Source organism: Ochotona curzoniae, unplaced genomic scaffold, assembly GCF_017591425.1.
Source record: "Ochotona curzoniae isolate NIBS_2020 unplaced genomic scaffold, NIBS_Ocur_1.0 contig_908, whole genome shotgun sequence".
Classification (NCBI taxonomy): Eukaryota; Metazoa; Chordata; class Mammalia; order Lagomorpha; family Ochotonidae; genus Ochotona; species Ochotona curzoniae.
The window spans coordinates 12201627-12218037 of record NW_024466607.1 but is presented as its reverse complement, the minus strand read 5'-3'; the positions used below and the strand labels follow the sequence as shown (position 1 = coordinate 12218037).

Below are 16411 nucleotides of genomic sequence, written 5' to 3'. Positions count from 1 at the left end.
AGGACCTTCCCTTCCAGGGACCGCTCAAGGCTCCACCCCACCGTTCTGTGGGAGTGCAAGTGTCCTAATGAGGGCAGCGGACACAAGAGCCAGGAACTCAGATGTCCAAGAAGCGCCCCGCTCTTAGGATGCCCTCACACACATCCTCCCCAGCTGCGACTCAGTGGGTCCAGCACAGGTGGTGGCAAAGCCCTATGTCCTGCCTTCCACAGGGCCTGTTATACAGTGATCTTTTTGACAAATGTGGCTGGCAAGACAAGAAGTTAAAGATTCATATCTCCACACCCACCGGCTTTAAGTAACTCTGTCCTCATTTATACTGCCCACCTAGAAGCACCCTTGACCCCTCAGAGCTGACCTGGGGCGTGCCTGTAACCGACCCTGCACTCCACCTCCTGCTCTCCTGTACCCGCCTTCCCCGGAAATTCTTTACTAACTCATTCCTGCAGTGGAATCTTGGATCCTAACACAAGGTCATCGGTGCCAAGTTAGACTTTCCCTTAGCATCTAGTTATTCCAGAGGCCCACACCCATCCCCTGGGAGCCAGGAATGATTCAGAATTCTGAAGCTTTAAATCTGGAGAGGCAATAACACACACATGTGGTGTATCATGCAACACCCAACGCCAGACACCCTGGTATTTCAGGCAAGAACCCATGCGACTGTTCTCACTGACTGGGGCCCAAGGTTTGTCAGCAAATGTCCAGAAAGCCTTCTGATTTTCACAACTTTGGGGGTGGCTGGGACAGCACCTGAGGGTTATGAACCTCCTTAGCCCCTCTGCCTAGGAAATGCATGGTCTCCCTTAGTCAGATGGTGCGGGAGGAGGGTCTGGCCTGGGTGAAGCAGCAGGGAGGTGGCAGCAACAGTGGCCTGGGCAGCACCATTCAGATGGCCTCTTTCTCCAGGTGACACAAAAGCCTCCCCCACACGCTGCACTGCCCTGCACACGCGCGCACACACAGAGCCCACGGGAACATCTGGGTTCACATCCCGGCTGTGCTTGGCCTGAACCCGGCCATCGCGCTCATTCCAGAGGTAATGGCTCTGGAGACGGACCAAGCACAGAGACACAGAGGGTTGTTTTTGTTTTGTTTTGTTTTCCCTAAAGGATAAAAAGAGCTCAAGTTTCTAGTTTGCAGGAAAGAACTCTACCAATAGACAAAGCTGACTTTAACAAAGAGCCAGGTGCTTGTGGATATTCTTGGCTGAGAGTGGCAGCTTGCTGCTCCCCAGCCCAGGCATCTGGCCCTGGCTTGTCTTCTGCTCTGAATCCAAAGGGACTGGCAAGAGAAGGGCTGTCAGAGCGGTCAGGGAGGCGGCCCTAGACCTCGCGGGCAGGGGTAACGGCCCTGGGGACAAGAACGACTAGCACCATCCTAACCTGGGCGTGAAGTCTCATCCTTCCACCTACAAGCTGGGCAACCTTGGGCAAGTTACTCAACCCCCTCCGGACCCCTCTGTAAAATGGAGAGGATAACCATCCAGCTGCCACACGAAGGGGCTGAATGTCTGCGTCCACGGAGATCCTCTCGCAGGGGCCCTGCATCCTCCAAGGGAGAAGAGGTCACTGAGGAGGGCGGTGTCGGCCAGCCCCTCCCTGCAGCTCCACCTGCACCACCCAGTGGGGTCCACACTGAATACACCGTCCCTTTCCTGCTTCTGATGGTAGATGCTGGGCTTGTGGCTAATTACAGTGCAGATCCCGAACACCTGAAAATTCCAGAAATGGGTTTTGAGGTGGCCAGCCCTACTGGGAATTCTAAACCCAATAAAAACTAGGTCCACTCACCTGGCCAATAGGGATTACAGCAAGTAAGATACAAAGACTGAATTGACAAAGTATGGCTCCATCATTCTTAAATTTATATGTAGCGTGAGCGTAAATTGCACTGTTTTATATACATCTATTACTTACAATTTGTTCTTACTATGTGTTACATTTTCTAGTTTTTAAACCAAAAAGCATAACCAAGAGAGAATCTAAAATGTAGGGGCTGGCATGGTGGCATAACAGGCTAATCTTCCACCTGTGGTGCTGGCATCCCATAGGAGCACTGGTTTGAGTTCTGACTGCTGCACTTCTGATCCAGCTGCCTGCTAATGTGGCTGAGAAAGCAGCAGAGGATGGCCAAAGGACTTGGGTCCCTGCATCCACATGGGAGCCTCGAAAGAAGCTCCTTGCTCCTGGCTCCAGATCAGCTCAGCACTGGCCATTGGAGTCATTTGGGAGTGAACAATCAGACGGAAGCTGTCTGTCTCTCCCTCTATGTAACTCTTTCAAGTAAAATAATTTTAAGAAAAATTTTAAATATAAGCCCTACGGACAAATCCATAGCGTTTGTTTTTAAGGTAAATGTATTTGCCTTTCAAAGTGACAGATCTAGCCTCTGCTTCAGTTCCCAAATGGCCGTGACAGTGAGGGCCGGGCCAGGCCGATGCCAGGAGCCAAGGGATGTGGCTGGGTTTCCCCCATGGGTGCAGGGGCCCAGGCCCTTGGGCCATCTTCTGCTGCTTTCCCAGCTGCATTAGCAGGGAGCTGGAGGAACCAGAGCTGGAAGCAAGGTGGGCAGCCGCCATTGCCTGTGGGGATTTGCTTGACGGCACCACAGTGCTCCATCGCCCTTCCCGGTTCATTTCTGAGCCCCCAGACTGTGTGCAACCACAAGTGCAATTCTTGGAAGACCCTTTGTCAGGTTTGTCTCGTGAATGGGTAATGCCTCAGGTATGCACACATGACACCCTGCGTAGTTCAGCATGCAGAGTGGTCTAGCTTTGCCTTCACCCATGGGATACACACCCAGACAGGCTCTGGAGCGATTTTCACAACAGCATCACATGCATTTATTGATGCAAGGAACCAGCCAGAGCTGAGGAGGCCAAAAAGAATGCATCAAGACTGAAAACGCAGCACCATCACCATGTCCTAGGTGGCATCCGTGTGGCCCTCTGGTTTCTGGCTTTCCTGCTTGTCCTCAGGATTGGTGAGCACAGGAACACGCAGCCCTCCGAGGGACAGCCACCAACCTGGGGTTGTGACCCTCGCCTGGCTGTGCGGGTTCATAGGTCCCTGTCCCTGAAGAGTGTGAGGTTGTGCTTCTGGATGTGTGCCAACAGGGCCTGCCCTCGGCGCTCCAGCGTCTGCAGGACCTTCTTCAGCCCGGGGCCCCTGCCGTGGCTCTCCCAGAACACTGGATCCACCTGCAGTGACCTGAGCAGTAGACTTGAGAGACAGCCTGATGCCAGAACCTTCACGGCAGACTCGGGGAACCTGCAGCGAGGCCCCAGAGCCACAGGGACACAAAGGAAAAGCAGGAGTGCTCTCAGACTGCCAGCGGGCAGCCCAGCGGAGTTCCCTCATAGAGTCGGCTGGCCTGCAAAGCCCCAGGCCTGCACCTGCCCGCACTCCCGTGGGCCTGCTGTGCTGTGAGCACACAGGTGGATCAACTGCTGCTCCAGGCCCGTGAAAGCTGAGCAGCCTAACAAGAGTGCACCATGAAGGGTGGTACTCCAGGCCAGCTCTCTCACCCAGAGCAAGAGAAGAGCCAGCCTTGCTACACTGCAGCATCCCCTCAGCTTTCCCAGGGCTCCCCAACATGCTCCCAGAGCTCAGATCCTACAGCTTTTGTCTGCCACCAGGCTCCCAGACCCTCTGGACTTCAGCAAGATCCTCAAGCCTTGGTCCCCTGAATATGCACCCAACCCCTTGGAGCCTTACCCGTTGATGCCCTCCAGCAGCCGGAAGTTCAGCTTGCCCTCGGGGTGCTGCAGGTTGGCAGCATTATCAATGTAGACCAGACGAGATGGGTTGCTGCGCCGGACCTCAGAGAAGGGAGATGGACAGACGGGGGATGAGAGTACACCAGAGCGAATGCCTACAGACCCTGTCGGTGCCAAGGGGCACAGCTGTCAGTCCCACAGTGCATCCTGCCGTAACTGAGGACTTATCCTCCACAAGGCATCATCTCTGTGAGTCCTTCCAGCAACCCCAGGGACTGTGAGTCCTTCCCAGCAACCCCAGGGACTGTGAGTCCTCCCAGCAAACCCAGGGACTGAGTCCTTCCCAGCAACCCCAGGGACTGTGAGTCCTTCCCAGCAACCCCAGGGACTGTGAGTCCTTCCCAGCAACCCCAGGGACTGTGAGTCCTCGCAGCAACCCATGCAGCTAAGCCACACACACACCCTGGCCCATTTCCAGACAGAGGAACTGACTCCTGACTCCTGTGGGAGTGGCCTGAAGGGGTGAGGAGTGCAGGTGGGGGCCGGCAGGTGCAAGAGGGGCTTGTTCATGGGGCCATGGACCCCATGGCATAGTGGGCACATGCACTCTTACCCACAGGCCCAATCAACTCCCTGTGCCACCTGTCCCTGAGCATCCCTGGGAGCACACAGCAGGGTCCTGCATCCTCAGACAGCAGTGACTACTCTATTTCCACAGCAGAGTTGAGTGCCCCCGGAAATCCTCAAAACTAAAATCAACAGCTGAGAAGTTTCACATCTTCAAAGTTAGGGTGTGGGTGGGAAAAGAAGGCCCGCTCCACCAGCCCCACTTCATGCACACTCCAGCCCCTCCGTTCCCTAAAATCCCAGGTAATTTCCCAGAATTCCTGCCAGCAACTAGGTTCTCATCATGCACTTCTGTCCCCAGGACCCCAGATGCCTCTCTCTCTCTGCTTTTCATTTGGAGACCTGGTTCTCAAACTCTGCTTCCAGGGTCTCGGGGGCCCAGGGGAACCCAGGAGACCCCCGGAGTCTCTCTGGAGCAGTGGAGACAGCAAGAACAGGGTTTTAGCCCCACCCAACCCCAACTACATTCTACTTCATTCTCAAAGCTACACTTCATCAGTTGTCTATGTCGTAGCTTCCCGGAGATATTACTCAAAGAAACAGTTCTGTTGCTAAAAAGAACCCTAATATCTGACCCTCCCTGAAACTCGCAGACAATGTCCTTGCCCTTGCAGGAGACCGGAAGGCCACACTGGACAGGAGACGGCGGCGTGGAGGAGACATACCAGGACGTGGACGAGCCGCAGCTCGGCCGGATTCCGGCATTTCTCTCGGAGCCGCTCTTGCACACAGGGGTCTGAGGGCTCAGGCTCGAAGCCGCAGCAGTAGCGATCCAGGCGGTCGTGCACCTGTGGAGACACCTGGCTTCTAAGGACCTGGGACAGTGCCTGCCCCCACTTGTCCCAGCACTGAGGCCACCTGCTGACTCCAGGAGTGATGGAGGGAGCACAGCCAAATTAGGGCACCAGCTAATGGCCAGAGGAAGGTGAGGATGTGAAGACCCCTGAACCTGCTCCCCACACCAGGAACAGGAGGGAGGAAAGCAAATCAGGGCTCAGTGAGGAAGGGATAGCAAGCAGTCAGATAGGCCAGGCTGTCCCCAGCCTGACCACTGATAACAATCCTGACCAGGGCAGAGCTAAGGGCAGAGCCCCACAGCGGGTCACTGAAGCCTCCCGGCCCACAGTGCATTTTCAATCTCCAAATCTTTTACTTCTCCATAGCATCCTTGAACTGGGCAAGGAGCTCTCATGCACCCAGTCCTTGGCCAAGAGCCATTTCTGGGGCTGCCAGCACAGTGGCTCAGTTCTCAAGCTTTGTCTACAAAAGACTGGAGGGGTCTATGTTGTATGCTATGGAGGCCTTGTGGTGTCTGCTGCAATGACTCCACAGTGCCCCATTAGTGCACACTGGGTATATGACAGACTACATGAAAACAGATGTGCATGGCTCTATCCCAGCAACTCCGCATGTTCTGAAATTTGGACTTCATGTTATCTTTAGATGTCAAAAATATTGATTTCTAAAAATCATTCAGAAACGTCAGAACCATTCTTAGCTCCCAGGCTGAACAAAAGCCGGTAAAGGGTACATGTGTCTGACCCTTGGTCTGGAGCACACATGGGCCTGAGGAGAACCCAGCTATGTGACCTCACTATGCCTCATTTTTTTCTCATCAACAAAATGGGGTGATGATGCTCCCTGGGGGCTGTGCTGAGTACCCCAGTCTGAGGATATGCAAGGGAGCTTCAAAAAGTTCATGGAAAAATGGACTTGAAGAAGAGTTTATTAAGGGGCAAAACATCTTTTGAAATCCACACAGCTGTTTCAGGACACGCCTTTTTCATAAATGCTTTGAAGAATCTTCGTAGGTCAAGCAGCGGGACATGATGGTTCTGGAGAATTCTCAGTTGTCTACGGCCCTGGGAAGGACAGGTCCAGGGACCCTGAGGACCTCCTGGCCTCACCCTGGCTCAGCCAGCTCTGCCGGCCTAAGACCCAGGGTCAGACCTAGAACGCAGTTGACAATGGCCCAACCATGCCTGTGAGAGAGAAATCCACCTGCTGGTCTCTATTTGGCTGAGAGCAAACGCCGCAACAATAACAGGAACCACCACAGCAGCTCTGTGTTTGCAGAGCCTGCAGAAGCCCCTCCCAGACTCTGCGCTGGACGCCTCGGTGCAGCAGGCTCCTGCCGCCAGAAGGCATCACCCAGAACCTTGGCCCTGAGGAGACACACGGCACCAGCCACGCCAGCTCCCCTCCCACTGGAATGTTAAGCAGGAAGGGCTTGTCCGGGGGAGTTGCCACTCTGATTATTTTGCTGTGCTGTCTGGATTTTTTTTCCCCCACTGAATAGAAACTTAAGTTTGAACAACGGCAGACTAGCAGCCAACTGAAACCAGGTTTCAGTTCCATCTCCACATTCCTTTAGGATTTGATTCTTTTTTCCCCTTTTAGAAAAACAGGGGGGGAAATGAGGAGTCATCAAGAAAAAAATGATCATTGCTGGCAGTTTTGGTTCACATGATGATGTGAACTGCAGTTCAATTCCAGAAGAGCTGCCCATTGTCCTTGGTGACCCCAATCCACAGTGAAGGGACCCTTCACCAACCTGGGGGTGGCCACAAGCCAGGCCCGTCAATGGCAGCAATAGGGGGTCTTGGCCGATGCTACAGCATATTATTCTCCTCAACTCAGGAGTTTAACTTTTAAATTTTTATATTAATAGGTCTAAGAAGGTGAAAACTTAATCCAACTTTGGTGTTTAGCAGTGGAGCATTTGGGAAGTGATCAGATCTGTTTAGGTCCTCAGAGTGGAACCCTTGGGCTGCCACACAAGGCCACTCATGTTCTCCCCACCTCTTGACATGTAATGCCCAGCGCCGCCTCGCAGCTCTGCCAACCAGAAGACCATCAGCAGGGCAGGCATCTGGCCCAGGAGCTATTTGGGTTAGGACTAGCACGGTGACATGGTGGATAAAGTTACCACCTGCAATGCCACCATACCATATGGAAACCAGTTAGAGTCCCAGCTGCTCCATTTCTGCTCCGGTTCCCTGCTAGATGCACTTGGGAAAGCAGCAGAAGATAGCCCAAGAGCTTGGGTCCCTGTACCCAAGTGGGAGACATGGAAGAAACTCCCAGCTCCAACTGTTGCAGTCATTTGGGCAGTGAACCAGTGGATGGAAGAGCTCTGTCTCTCCCCTCCCATCCTCTCCCTTGCCTGCTAACTCTGCCTTTAAATAAATAAATAAATAAGCAAGCAAGCTATTGAAGATGCTCACATCCCATATGAGAGCGCCTAGGCTCCACTTCTGATCCAGCATCCTGTTAATGCATTGATACAGGGATACAGCAAATGATTGCCAAGTGCTCGGGCACACCCTACTCGCATGGGAAACAGGGACTGGGTCCCAGGCTCTCGGCTTCAGACTCACAACAGCAGCCTTGGATGTGTGGGCTCTAGGGATGAAGCAGAGTACAAGAGATCTCTGCCCTTGCTGCTCTGCTTTCTACATTGAAAAAAGAAAAGAAAAGAAATGCAGAAATTTTTTGAAGTGCATATTCTTTAAAAAAAAAAAAAGAGGTTAAACTGGTAGACACCCCTAGTCTTGAAGTTGAACCTCCAGAACCACTGGCCAGAAGAAACCTCTTTTCCTTCTAAAGTTAGTCTGCCTTAGACATTTGGTTATAGTAAAGAAATCCTGATTGTAACAGCTGACAGGACTCCCTGCCTGGGAGTAGGAGGGCTGCGGAGTGGCTGGAGGCAGCGAGAGGTGGGGCTCCTCCCTCTACCAGGGCATCAATATTGACATTATTCTCAAGGCACCAGAACATGCCATGGGATGGGAGTGCAAGAAGAGACTCCATTTCCAATGGCCAGGAGAAAATGAAATGCACTGGAATAAAAAACCAACAGGAAGGAGAAGATCCAGGTGACAGAAGCGTCCAAAGATTGTCAGGAACATCGAGTAAGTGGAGAGCTGCGTTCTGCTTTTGGCTTCTCTGACTGTATTCTGGGGTGCAAATTCTCACATGTTATGTGAAAGTCAAGTTAGAAAGATACAGATACAGTGGGGCATCCTCCATCTGTTGTTTCACTTTCCAAATGACTGGAACATCCAGGGCAGGACCAGGTAAAGCCAGGAGCTTCACCTGGTCGCAGAAATGGCTACAAGTGAGAGGAAGTCGACACCCTTGGGAGTGGTCTACACTGGTGACGGCTGGAAATCAGATGGCGATACCCCAGTTTCCTTGCCCACTGGGTGGGACAGTTCCAGGGCCCCCAGAGGCCTCAGCAGGGTGGAGCCTCAGCTGTCCACAGCAGTGTTTGATACACAGTCTCAGGAAAACAAGGGCTTACATATAAAGAAAAGAGAGATATTCCATGCCCGCCTGCCCAGGGTGGGTTGTGTGCAGGGTGTGCACCGGGGCTCCTGCGCAAGCACCCACGTCCTACAGCCTGCTGAGAAACGTCAAGCGCCATGTCAGCCAGACACGGATGTTGGACTTGACTGGTGCTCAGCAGAGCGAGGAAGAGGTGGCACAAGCCCAGCACTGTGCCGTCCAACCACACAACCCCCCTGTGTTTACTTGGCTGCAAAACCCCTTCCAATCCCACGCTGCCACCCACAGAGAGGAAGAGAGTGGCTCTGTGTGGAGCAGTAGGCACCATGAGCATGCCAGCCGCCGGGCCGCTTCGCAGGCAGCCGTTTCAGATCTCTTGGCCTCTGGGCTTCCGGGCCTGCAGCCCCTTTTCCGGCCCTCACTCGGGGCCAGCTGAGGCCGTGACTCCACCGAAGAGAGGCAGTGCTTTCCATGAATGACTGTGCAGGAGTCATTCGTGTGCAGGAGCCACAGAAGATCAGTGTTACTCTCAGGCTGTAGGCTGGGCTGCCCCCGAGACAGACCCTGGGACCAGGGTTCAACTAAAAGTAGCCTATTTGTGAGCTGGCAACAAGAAACCCCAGCGGGGGAAGTGAGGCCGGAGGGCCAGCTGTCAGCACCGCAGGTGAGACATGCGCTGGGCACCCCAGGTATCCCCCAGCTCCCACCAGTCACTGCCACATACTCCCCTATGGGTTGCACAGCCAACCTCCCCAGCTTCAGCACTCAGGGGCCCACAATGTAGGGGACCTCCTCCTGCCTCACCTGTGTGCTCAGTCACCCTACCTGAAGGGCATTACTTCCCGGGTATGTCCAGTGTGTCACACAGGGGACACAGCAGGCTCCAGGACCAGGGCTAAGCCACCGTGCAATAGCTAGGCCCGGGGAGATGAGGTTGGGATGTCTAGTCCCATTATAGAAGCTGAGAGTGGCAAAGGAACGTGTTCAGTGGTGGGCGGGGTCTGGGCGTGGGGAGGCCAGCAACAGGTCTATCTGAAATCAAAGCCGTCACAAAGCAGCCATGAGGACACAGACTGGAGGGGCTGGAAAGACTCCAGCCATCAGCCGCTCAGGGACTGGAAACAAACACATCAAAGGGCAGACAGTGAGGGCCAAGAGGTGGAGGCGGGGAGCAGGTGGGTATCAGATAGTAAGAAGGTGGGGCCTGAGCCTGAAACAGACTGGCAGCTTCTTGGCTGGCAGGCAGCATCCAGGTTCAGGCTGAACACTGCGGGGAAGGCCCGGGGGCTGCAGGTCCAAAGGAAGCAGGATTTTTATGGCAAGTTGAAGTACTACACACACACACACCCTGTGTAGACCAAGCACAGCATGCCAACCCCAACTGCGTGGCTGCAGCCCGCGGCCTGGTTTACTCGGCTACTGTTGGTAAACCCAAAGGCCTCTTTCTTTGGCACGGCTTTCCAGAGAAGCAAGGGCTTGGCCCACTGGGCTGTTTGCCTTTATTTCTGGCTGTTTCCACACATGTGCCTCTGTGGCTACCATCAAGCTCACAGGCACAGGAACTGCCACCCAGACATGATTGGCCAGCTAGGGAAGAGTCACGCCACGCCGAGTCTTGAAGCAAGCTTCTCCCTGGGGTCTCCATGTCCTCGGCAGCCCCAGGGGACTGGCTTTCCCTCCCTCCTCCTTGCACCAGCAACCCCTTCCTCCCTCTTGCCTGTTCTCTTTGTCTCTCTCTCCTCACTCTCGTTTTCCTAAACTACAGTAGCATCTTGAACCAGTCCTCCAGGAGCAGAGGGAAGCCTGGATGGTACGGTCTGTTGATTTCTGCAGCATGGATATTTGTACTCTGACCCCCCACATGCTACCAATGTGCTGACTATGGAGTCGGCAAGAGCTACGCAGCATCATGCGGCTGCACCATTATATGATATTACACAGTCACCTGCAACATTCACTATCTACATACAGGGGACAGAAGTAACAGGAAGATTCCCAGAAAGCACCGGCTCTGAGCACACATCACCTTTCTTCCTGATATAACTATTGTTAGTTGCTATTGTTTTGTATCTAACAGTGCTTGTGATTCACAACCAGCTCATGATGTTCCTACAATCAGAAATCCAGCAGTCAGCTCTCATGAGCTGAGAAGAGCCAGCTCCAGCACACCAGTAGATGAACAGGTACTTGGTGACCAGAAGACCAGGTCTGGGGAAGGAGAGGAGGCATACAGCCGTCCTAGGGTGAACACGAGGCCTCTACCTCTGTACCCCTCCATCCCACACCTCATCCCACCATCCCCACCCCATCTACCTGCAGCAGGAAGTCGAAGAGTGCCAAGCGTGCCCACTCATTATGGTGGATGCCCAGGCAAGGGGCCTGGCCTGGCCTGCCACAGCCATGTGCAAGCAGGGTCTGGTACTGCAGCCAACCCAAAGCCAGTGAGTTCTGGTCCTCATCCGGGTCCCCCAGGTGCTGAATGTCAGGGGCCCACCAGATGACTGGTCTGGCACCTCCGTCAGTGTAGCGGTAGGGCAGCAGGGGGCTGTGGAAGCGGCGGGCCAGAGCAGGCAGGCTCCGGCACAGACCCAGTACACGGTCCAGGTGGAAGCTCAAGACCTCGGGCAGGTCCCCGGGCCTCTTGATCAGGCCACAGAATCCCTGGGAGCAGAGATGGCCAAGCCTGGGAGGGGCCGGGTCCCCCGGCAGGGCATCCTCCATGGAGAAGCCGACCTGCAGCACCTGCCCGTGGCCGGGGACCCTGGCTTTGCCCACCACCTGCCCCTGGGCCAATAAGCGAAGGATCTGCATATCACTTTCTGTGAGCCACGGAGGCACCTGCCCACTGCTCACGGAGCCGGTTGGCATCCCCGATGGCTTGGCGTCACACCACACAGTCGCTTGCCACTCCCCAGTGGAGCCGGGCCACTCCTGAGCCCCTGAGGCTGGGGCAGGACCTGCTGCTGTCTGTTGCCCACCAGTAGAGAGTCTGTCCTTAGCTCCTGGGGGTTTCTTGCCTTGTGCTGCCTGGGGTTGGACGGTCAGTCCAGCATTAGCTTCCCAGGCCTGAAAAGCAGCTGCCACAGTGCCGTCTGTAGTCAGTGGGCCCACCTGGATGCTGGCTCCTCCTGGTCCATCCCAGATGTGGTCTCTGTCCTGGGGGTGACCTGGGTCCTGGGCTCCAGGATCACTGACCTCATCCTCCCTCGGGGGCACGAGACGTGGGGCAGTGAGTCTCATATCTGCCGAGCCAACATCCCTCTTGAGCCTGCCTGCACGTCTGCTGTCGCCTCCAGGAGGCTGCCCATCTCTGTCTGCTCGCCGTGCTCTGTGCTCTTGCTCCTCCGCACACACTGAGCTGGATTTCCTGGACAAAACCCGTCCTCTCCAGAGTCCCGGAGGTCTCGCCCGCTGCCTCTGGCTGGAGCTCGGAGCCTGCCACAGAGGGTGGATGGGGCTGCTGGCTATGTCTTGGGGTTCTGTGGAGCCAGGGTCTGGGCCGGCAGCTGGATGCAGTGGGGGGAAGCGGGTGACAGCCACCGCAGACAGGGTCATCAAGAGGCAGAATGCCAACACCGACCGCCTCTTGCCACGCAGCCTCCTCCAGGGCCAAGGTGCCTGGGGACAGGATAGAGAAAGAGAACTTGAGATCTGGGAAGCCATCAGCACACCCTGTCCTCAACTAGTGGGGTCGGCTACCAAGGAGCATTCCTGGCTTACTAGGGAATAGAGAGGGTACAGCCCAGGGTGCCGCCTCAAGACAGCAAGTGAGTGATTGCAGCCAGCCATGCTGCTGCTGCCCAGCTTGGCCTGCTTGCTTCCTGGGGTGGCCCTGCTGACCTGACCTGCAGACCTGGGCTTGCCCTTCTCTTCAACCCAACTGCCCTGGTCACACTGGCCACCAGTGTGACCAGCAGGTACCACCACGGTTGCTCCCACCACCAAGTGCTGTCTGCTCTGTTTTCATCTTCATATGATCCCAGGTGTCTTCTCTGGAAAACTCCAAGTCACCCCCACAATACATTCTTCCCTTTGTCCAGGTGGCAGCCCAGTAAGAGATGACATTGTCCAGCCTGCCTTATAACAGCAGCCCTGTGATCAAGCCAACCACGTCTGTCTTCCATGACTACTTCCTAGGAAGTTGGCTGTCCTGTCCCTCCTCACCTCCCTCCTCTGTCCTGCAGGCTGGCACCTGGCTGTGGCAGTCCCAGCTCTCACTCTGTACACCCCAAGGGCAGTCATTTTTCAACACATGGTCCCTAGACGCACAACACCAGCATCAGGGGCCCGGCGCGGTGGCACAGTGGTTAAGGTCCTCGCCTTGCATGCCCGGAATCCCATATGGGCACCGGTTCTATTCCGGCAGCCCCGTTTCCCTTCCAGCTCCCTGCCTGTGGCCCGGGAAAGCAGTGGAGGATGGCCCAAAGCTTTGGGACCCTGCACCCGCGTGGGAGACCCCGAAGAGTCTCCTGGCTTCGGATCTGCATAGCATCGGCTGTTGCGCTCACTTCGGGAGTAAATCATCGGACGGAAGATCTTCCTCTCTGTCTCTCCTCTCTGTATATCTGTCTTTCCAATAAATAAATAATAATAATAATAAAAAACAACACCAGTATCAGCTGAGAATTCTCAGTCCTCTACCACACAAATGCAGATTCAGAAATGAGCCCAGCCAGTTGTTTTTTCACAGGTGAGTCTGATGCTGGGTCAAGTGTGGCCTATTTCTCAGAGTTTTGATGTCATGTCTGTGCAAGATCTGGATGGAGTTTGGTAACAAGCAACACTGCACTGCCTCTCCAGTACGGGCATCTCCAGAAAAGTCTAGATTCTTCTAGAGGAGACAGCTAAACAGGAAATTGCTGGGTCCTGCTCTCACTCCTGAGCTGGGGCAACTGTGGAAAGACCCGGAAGGTTGACTCTTGTGCAGGGCAGCAGTCCCTGGCAGAAACACCAAGATGTAAAATAGGGGGAAACAGCCACAGACGTATTTGTTTGGGTATTTCTTTTTCTTTCTTTTTTTTTTTTTTCTCCTAAAACGAAAAATGTGCTTTCCGGTTGGAATCATAATCTGTATTCTCAAAGTCCTGGCCATCGCTGAGGGTCATGAATCTTAGATACTTCAGGCAGGCAGGCAGTCCCAGTCTCTCTCACAGCCTCGTTTGGCTCCTGAGGAGCCGGGAAAGTTGGCAGTTATGCAGTTAGGCAGACAGAAGGGTTCAAGACAGCCAGGAGCAGACACGTCCCCAGGGGGGCAACCCAAGGAAAGCGCTGGGGAAAGAAAGGCAGCTTTGATCAAACTGCAAAAAAAAAAAAAAAAAAAAAAAAAAGCCTCGGATGAAAAGATGCAGCCAAATAGCTAAATAGCTAAGAGGAGAGAAAAGGAGAATGGCGCCTCCTACACCAGCAAGCTCGCTGGGGGTCCTGGGCGCCCTGCCGCTGGGCACCCGCTGCTTGGGGCCACCCACTTGCTGTGGGTTTGTCTTTAGTCCTGGAGCTGATACTGCAGGTGTAACAGCCCTGTACACTCTGGCCCAGGACATCCACCCTCTCCTGTTTAGCCACCGCCCTGCCCCATCGCTGAGCACGCAACCCCATGGGACCCCAATCACCAACTCATCACCACGCAGACTCGGACTGACAAGCACGGTCTGGGATTGGGAGTTCCCATCATTCCATGTGCTCCAGCTCAGCTCCAGAACTGTCATAGCCAAACTATGGCTGGGCTGAGAGGCAGAACCATGAGCAGCTTTTCAGAGGGTTGGGATTAAAGCCACATGTCCCAGGCCAGGGAGGAACTCCGCAGTCCAGACCTGCTCCAACTCGGCTTCCCTTGGCTCCACAGAGCCAGGCCCTGGGCGGGGCGGTCAGATGGGCAGCAGCGCCCCTCTGCCCACCAGATCCGCTGGGCATGGGGCAGCTGGAGCTGTGCATGCCCCGTGGGCAGAATCTTGGCTCCATGGGCACCACCCGGTCACACTCCCTGCTCAGCGCTACTGAAGAGCTGTTGATTTTTCCTTCCACATCAGCAACTTTAGGACAAGAAAGGGCTCTCGCCCCTGTAATTTCTGAGCAGTGAATTTTCAGGAAAAAAAAAGAAGGAAACCCCAAGGGATGATAAGCCACACTGACTCAGCGTTTACCACGTGCCTGGGACTGTGGGAAGTTCTTCAGGCACACCAACTCGCTGATTCCCCAGGCCAGTCCTGGGGTCTCCATGGTGCAGGCCAGGAAGGCAAGCCAGAGGACACTGGGGAACCTCAGGCTTACTGCAGACACATTAGGAGTCCCGTCGAAACACTGGGAAGATGCCCCACAATTCCCTTCTTTATTCCTGCACTGTAACTCCACTCCCACATGCCAACCTAGTGTGCCTACTTTCTCAAGCACCCAAGGGTCCTACACAAGGAAGGAGACCCCACACACGCGTGTGAGGCCGTGGAACTGAAAACAAAATGGAGTAAACATGGCTCATTGCTACTAGGAAACTGTGTGAGCCTGCAGGCTAAACGGCCTATGTGACTTTTAGTAGCGATGGGCCCCCATTTGAGGCCCAAGTCTGGTTATCTCACAGGTGGCTCCAAGTAAGTAAGTGGGTGGGCAGCGTAACTGCTGGACCGGAGGGGAGCCAGGCATGGGCTGTCCAGCCGAGATGGGTAAGGAATGTGTGGTATTTCCCCCCTCACCTTGCAGGCTATTGTGAACTGCCCCTATAAAAACCCTGTGAATGTGTTGTTCTGGGTGTTGGTCCCGGCTGCAGTCAGCTGATCGCTCAGTCAGCTGGTCAGCCGGTCAGTCGGTTGCCTTGCCTTTCATTTATAACGAAACTTTGTTGTGACTGTCACTGGTGAATGTGATACAACAAGGCAAATTCCACATGGGACCCCACAGAACTGCCATAAGCCCCTGTGGGTACCGAGGCTGGCACTGTGCAGCAAGCCAAACCTCTGTGGCACCAGGATCCTACATGAGCCTCAGTTTGAGTCCCGGCTGCTCCACTTCCCACCCAGCTCCCTGCTTGTGGCCTGGGAAAGCAACGGAGGACAGCCCAGTGTCATGGGACCCTGCACCCGTGTGGGAGACCCAGAAGAGGCTCCAGGCTCCTGAATTCAGATCAGCAAACTCTGGCAGTTATGGCCATTTGGGAAGTGACCCGGCAGATGGAAAATCTTCTGTGTTTCTCTTTCTCTCTGTAAATTTGTCTTTTACGTTAAAAAAAAAAAAAAAAAAAAACTTCCGTGCCCTCAATCTTGCCTAAGCACTACCTCTGTTGCATATACAAATAGGACACCACCGCCCCATCCTATAAGAGGACTGCTGGATTTAAGGCTTTCCCTTCCCCCCTCTTTTCATCTCCCACTTCCCTCCCCTTCCCTTCCCCCCTCCTCCCCTTTCCCCTCCCAGCAGCTCCCCTGCTCCCTGGCTAGCCTGTACACCTCTGACTGAACACACTCAGCACTCCGGAGTCCTATCTTCTATCCATTGGTTCACTCTGCAAATGGCCCCAAAGGCCAGAACTGAGCAGGTCCAAAGCCAGGAGCCAGGGGCTCCGTGTCTCCCGCGCGGGTGCAGGGTCCCAAGGCTTTGGGTCGTCCTCAGCTGCTTTCCCAGGCCCCAAGCAGGGAGCTGGATGGGAAGTGGAGAGACGGGGACATGAACTACTGCCCACACAGGATCCCGGCGCCACAAGGTGAGGATTTAGCCACTGGGCCACCGCGCTGGGCCCCCCAACACTGTGATTCTGCGCCGGGAAATCCGGGCTTACAGAAGTCCAGA

At 54.7% G+C, this 16411-nt stretch overlaps 1 protein-coding gene across 1 annotated transcript; it reads right to left on the bottom strand.

The window, feature by feature from the left end:
- Positions 1-3061: 3061 nt before the first annotated feature.
- GASK1A (golgi associated kinase 1A) lies at positions 3062-12427 on the bottom strand. Its single transcript, XM_040994976.1, has 5 exons — positions 12359-12427; positions 10952-12256; positions 5014-5136; positions 3720-3823; positions 3062-3272 (listed from the first exon to the last, which is right to left on the bottom strand). Exons 1-5 carry the CDS (start codon positions 12425-12427, stop codon positions 3062-3064), a joined length of 1812 nt encoding a protein of 603 aa, XP_040850910.1.
- Between the last annotated feature and the right edge of the window lie 3984 nt (positions 12428-16411).

What these genes read in the sequence shown, in the direction of transcription:
- GASK1A (XM_040994976.1), bottom strand. Translation starts at nt 12,427, where the DNA reads ATGGCTGGCTGCAATCACTCACTTGCTGTCTTGAGGCGGCACCCTGGG. An exon ending in TGTACCCTCTCTATTCCCTA is followed by an intron (nt 12,257 to 12,358) that starts GTAAGCCAGGAA and finishes TCCTGTCCCCAG; the next exon opens with GCACCTTGGCCCTGGAGGAG. An exon ending in TCTTCGACTTCCTGCTGCAG is followed by an intron (nt 5,137 to 10,951) that starts GTAGATGGGGTG and finishes GTGTCTCCACAG; the next exon opens with GTGCACGACCGCCTGGATCG.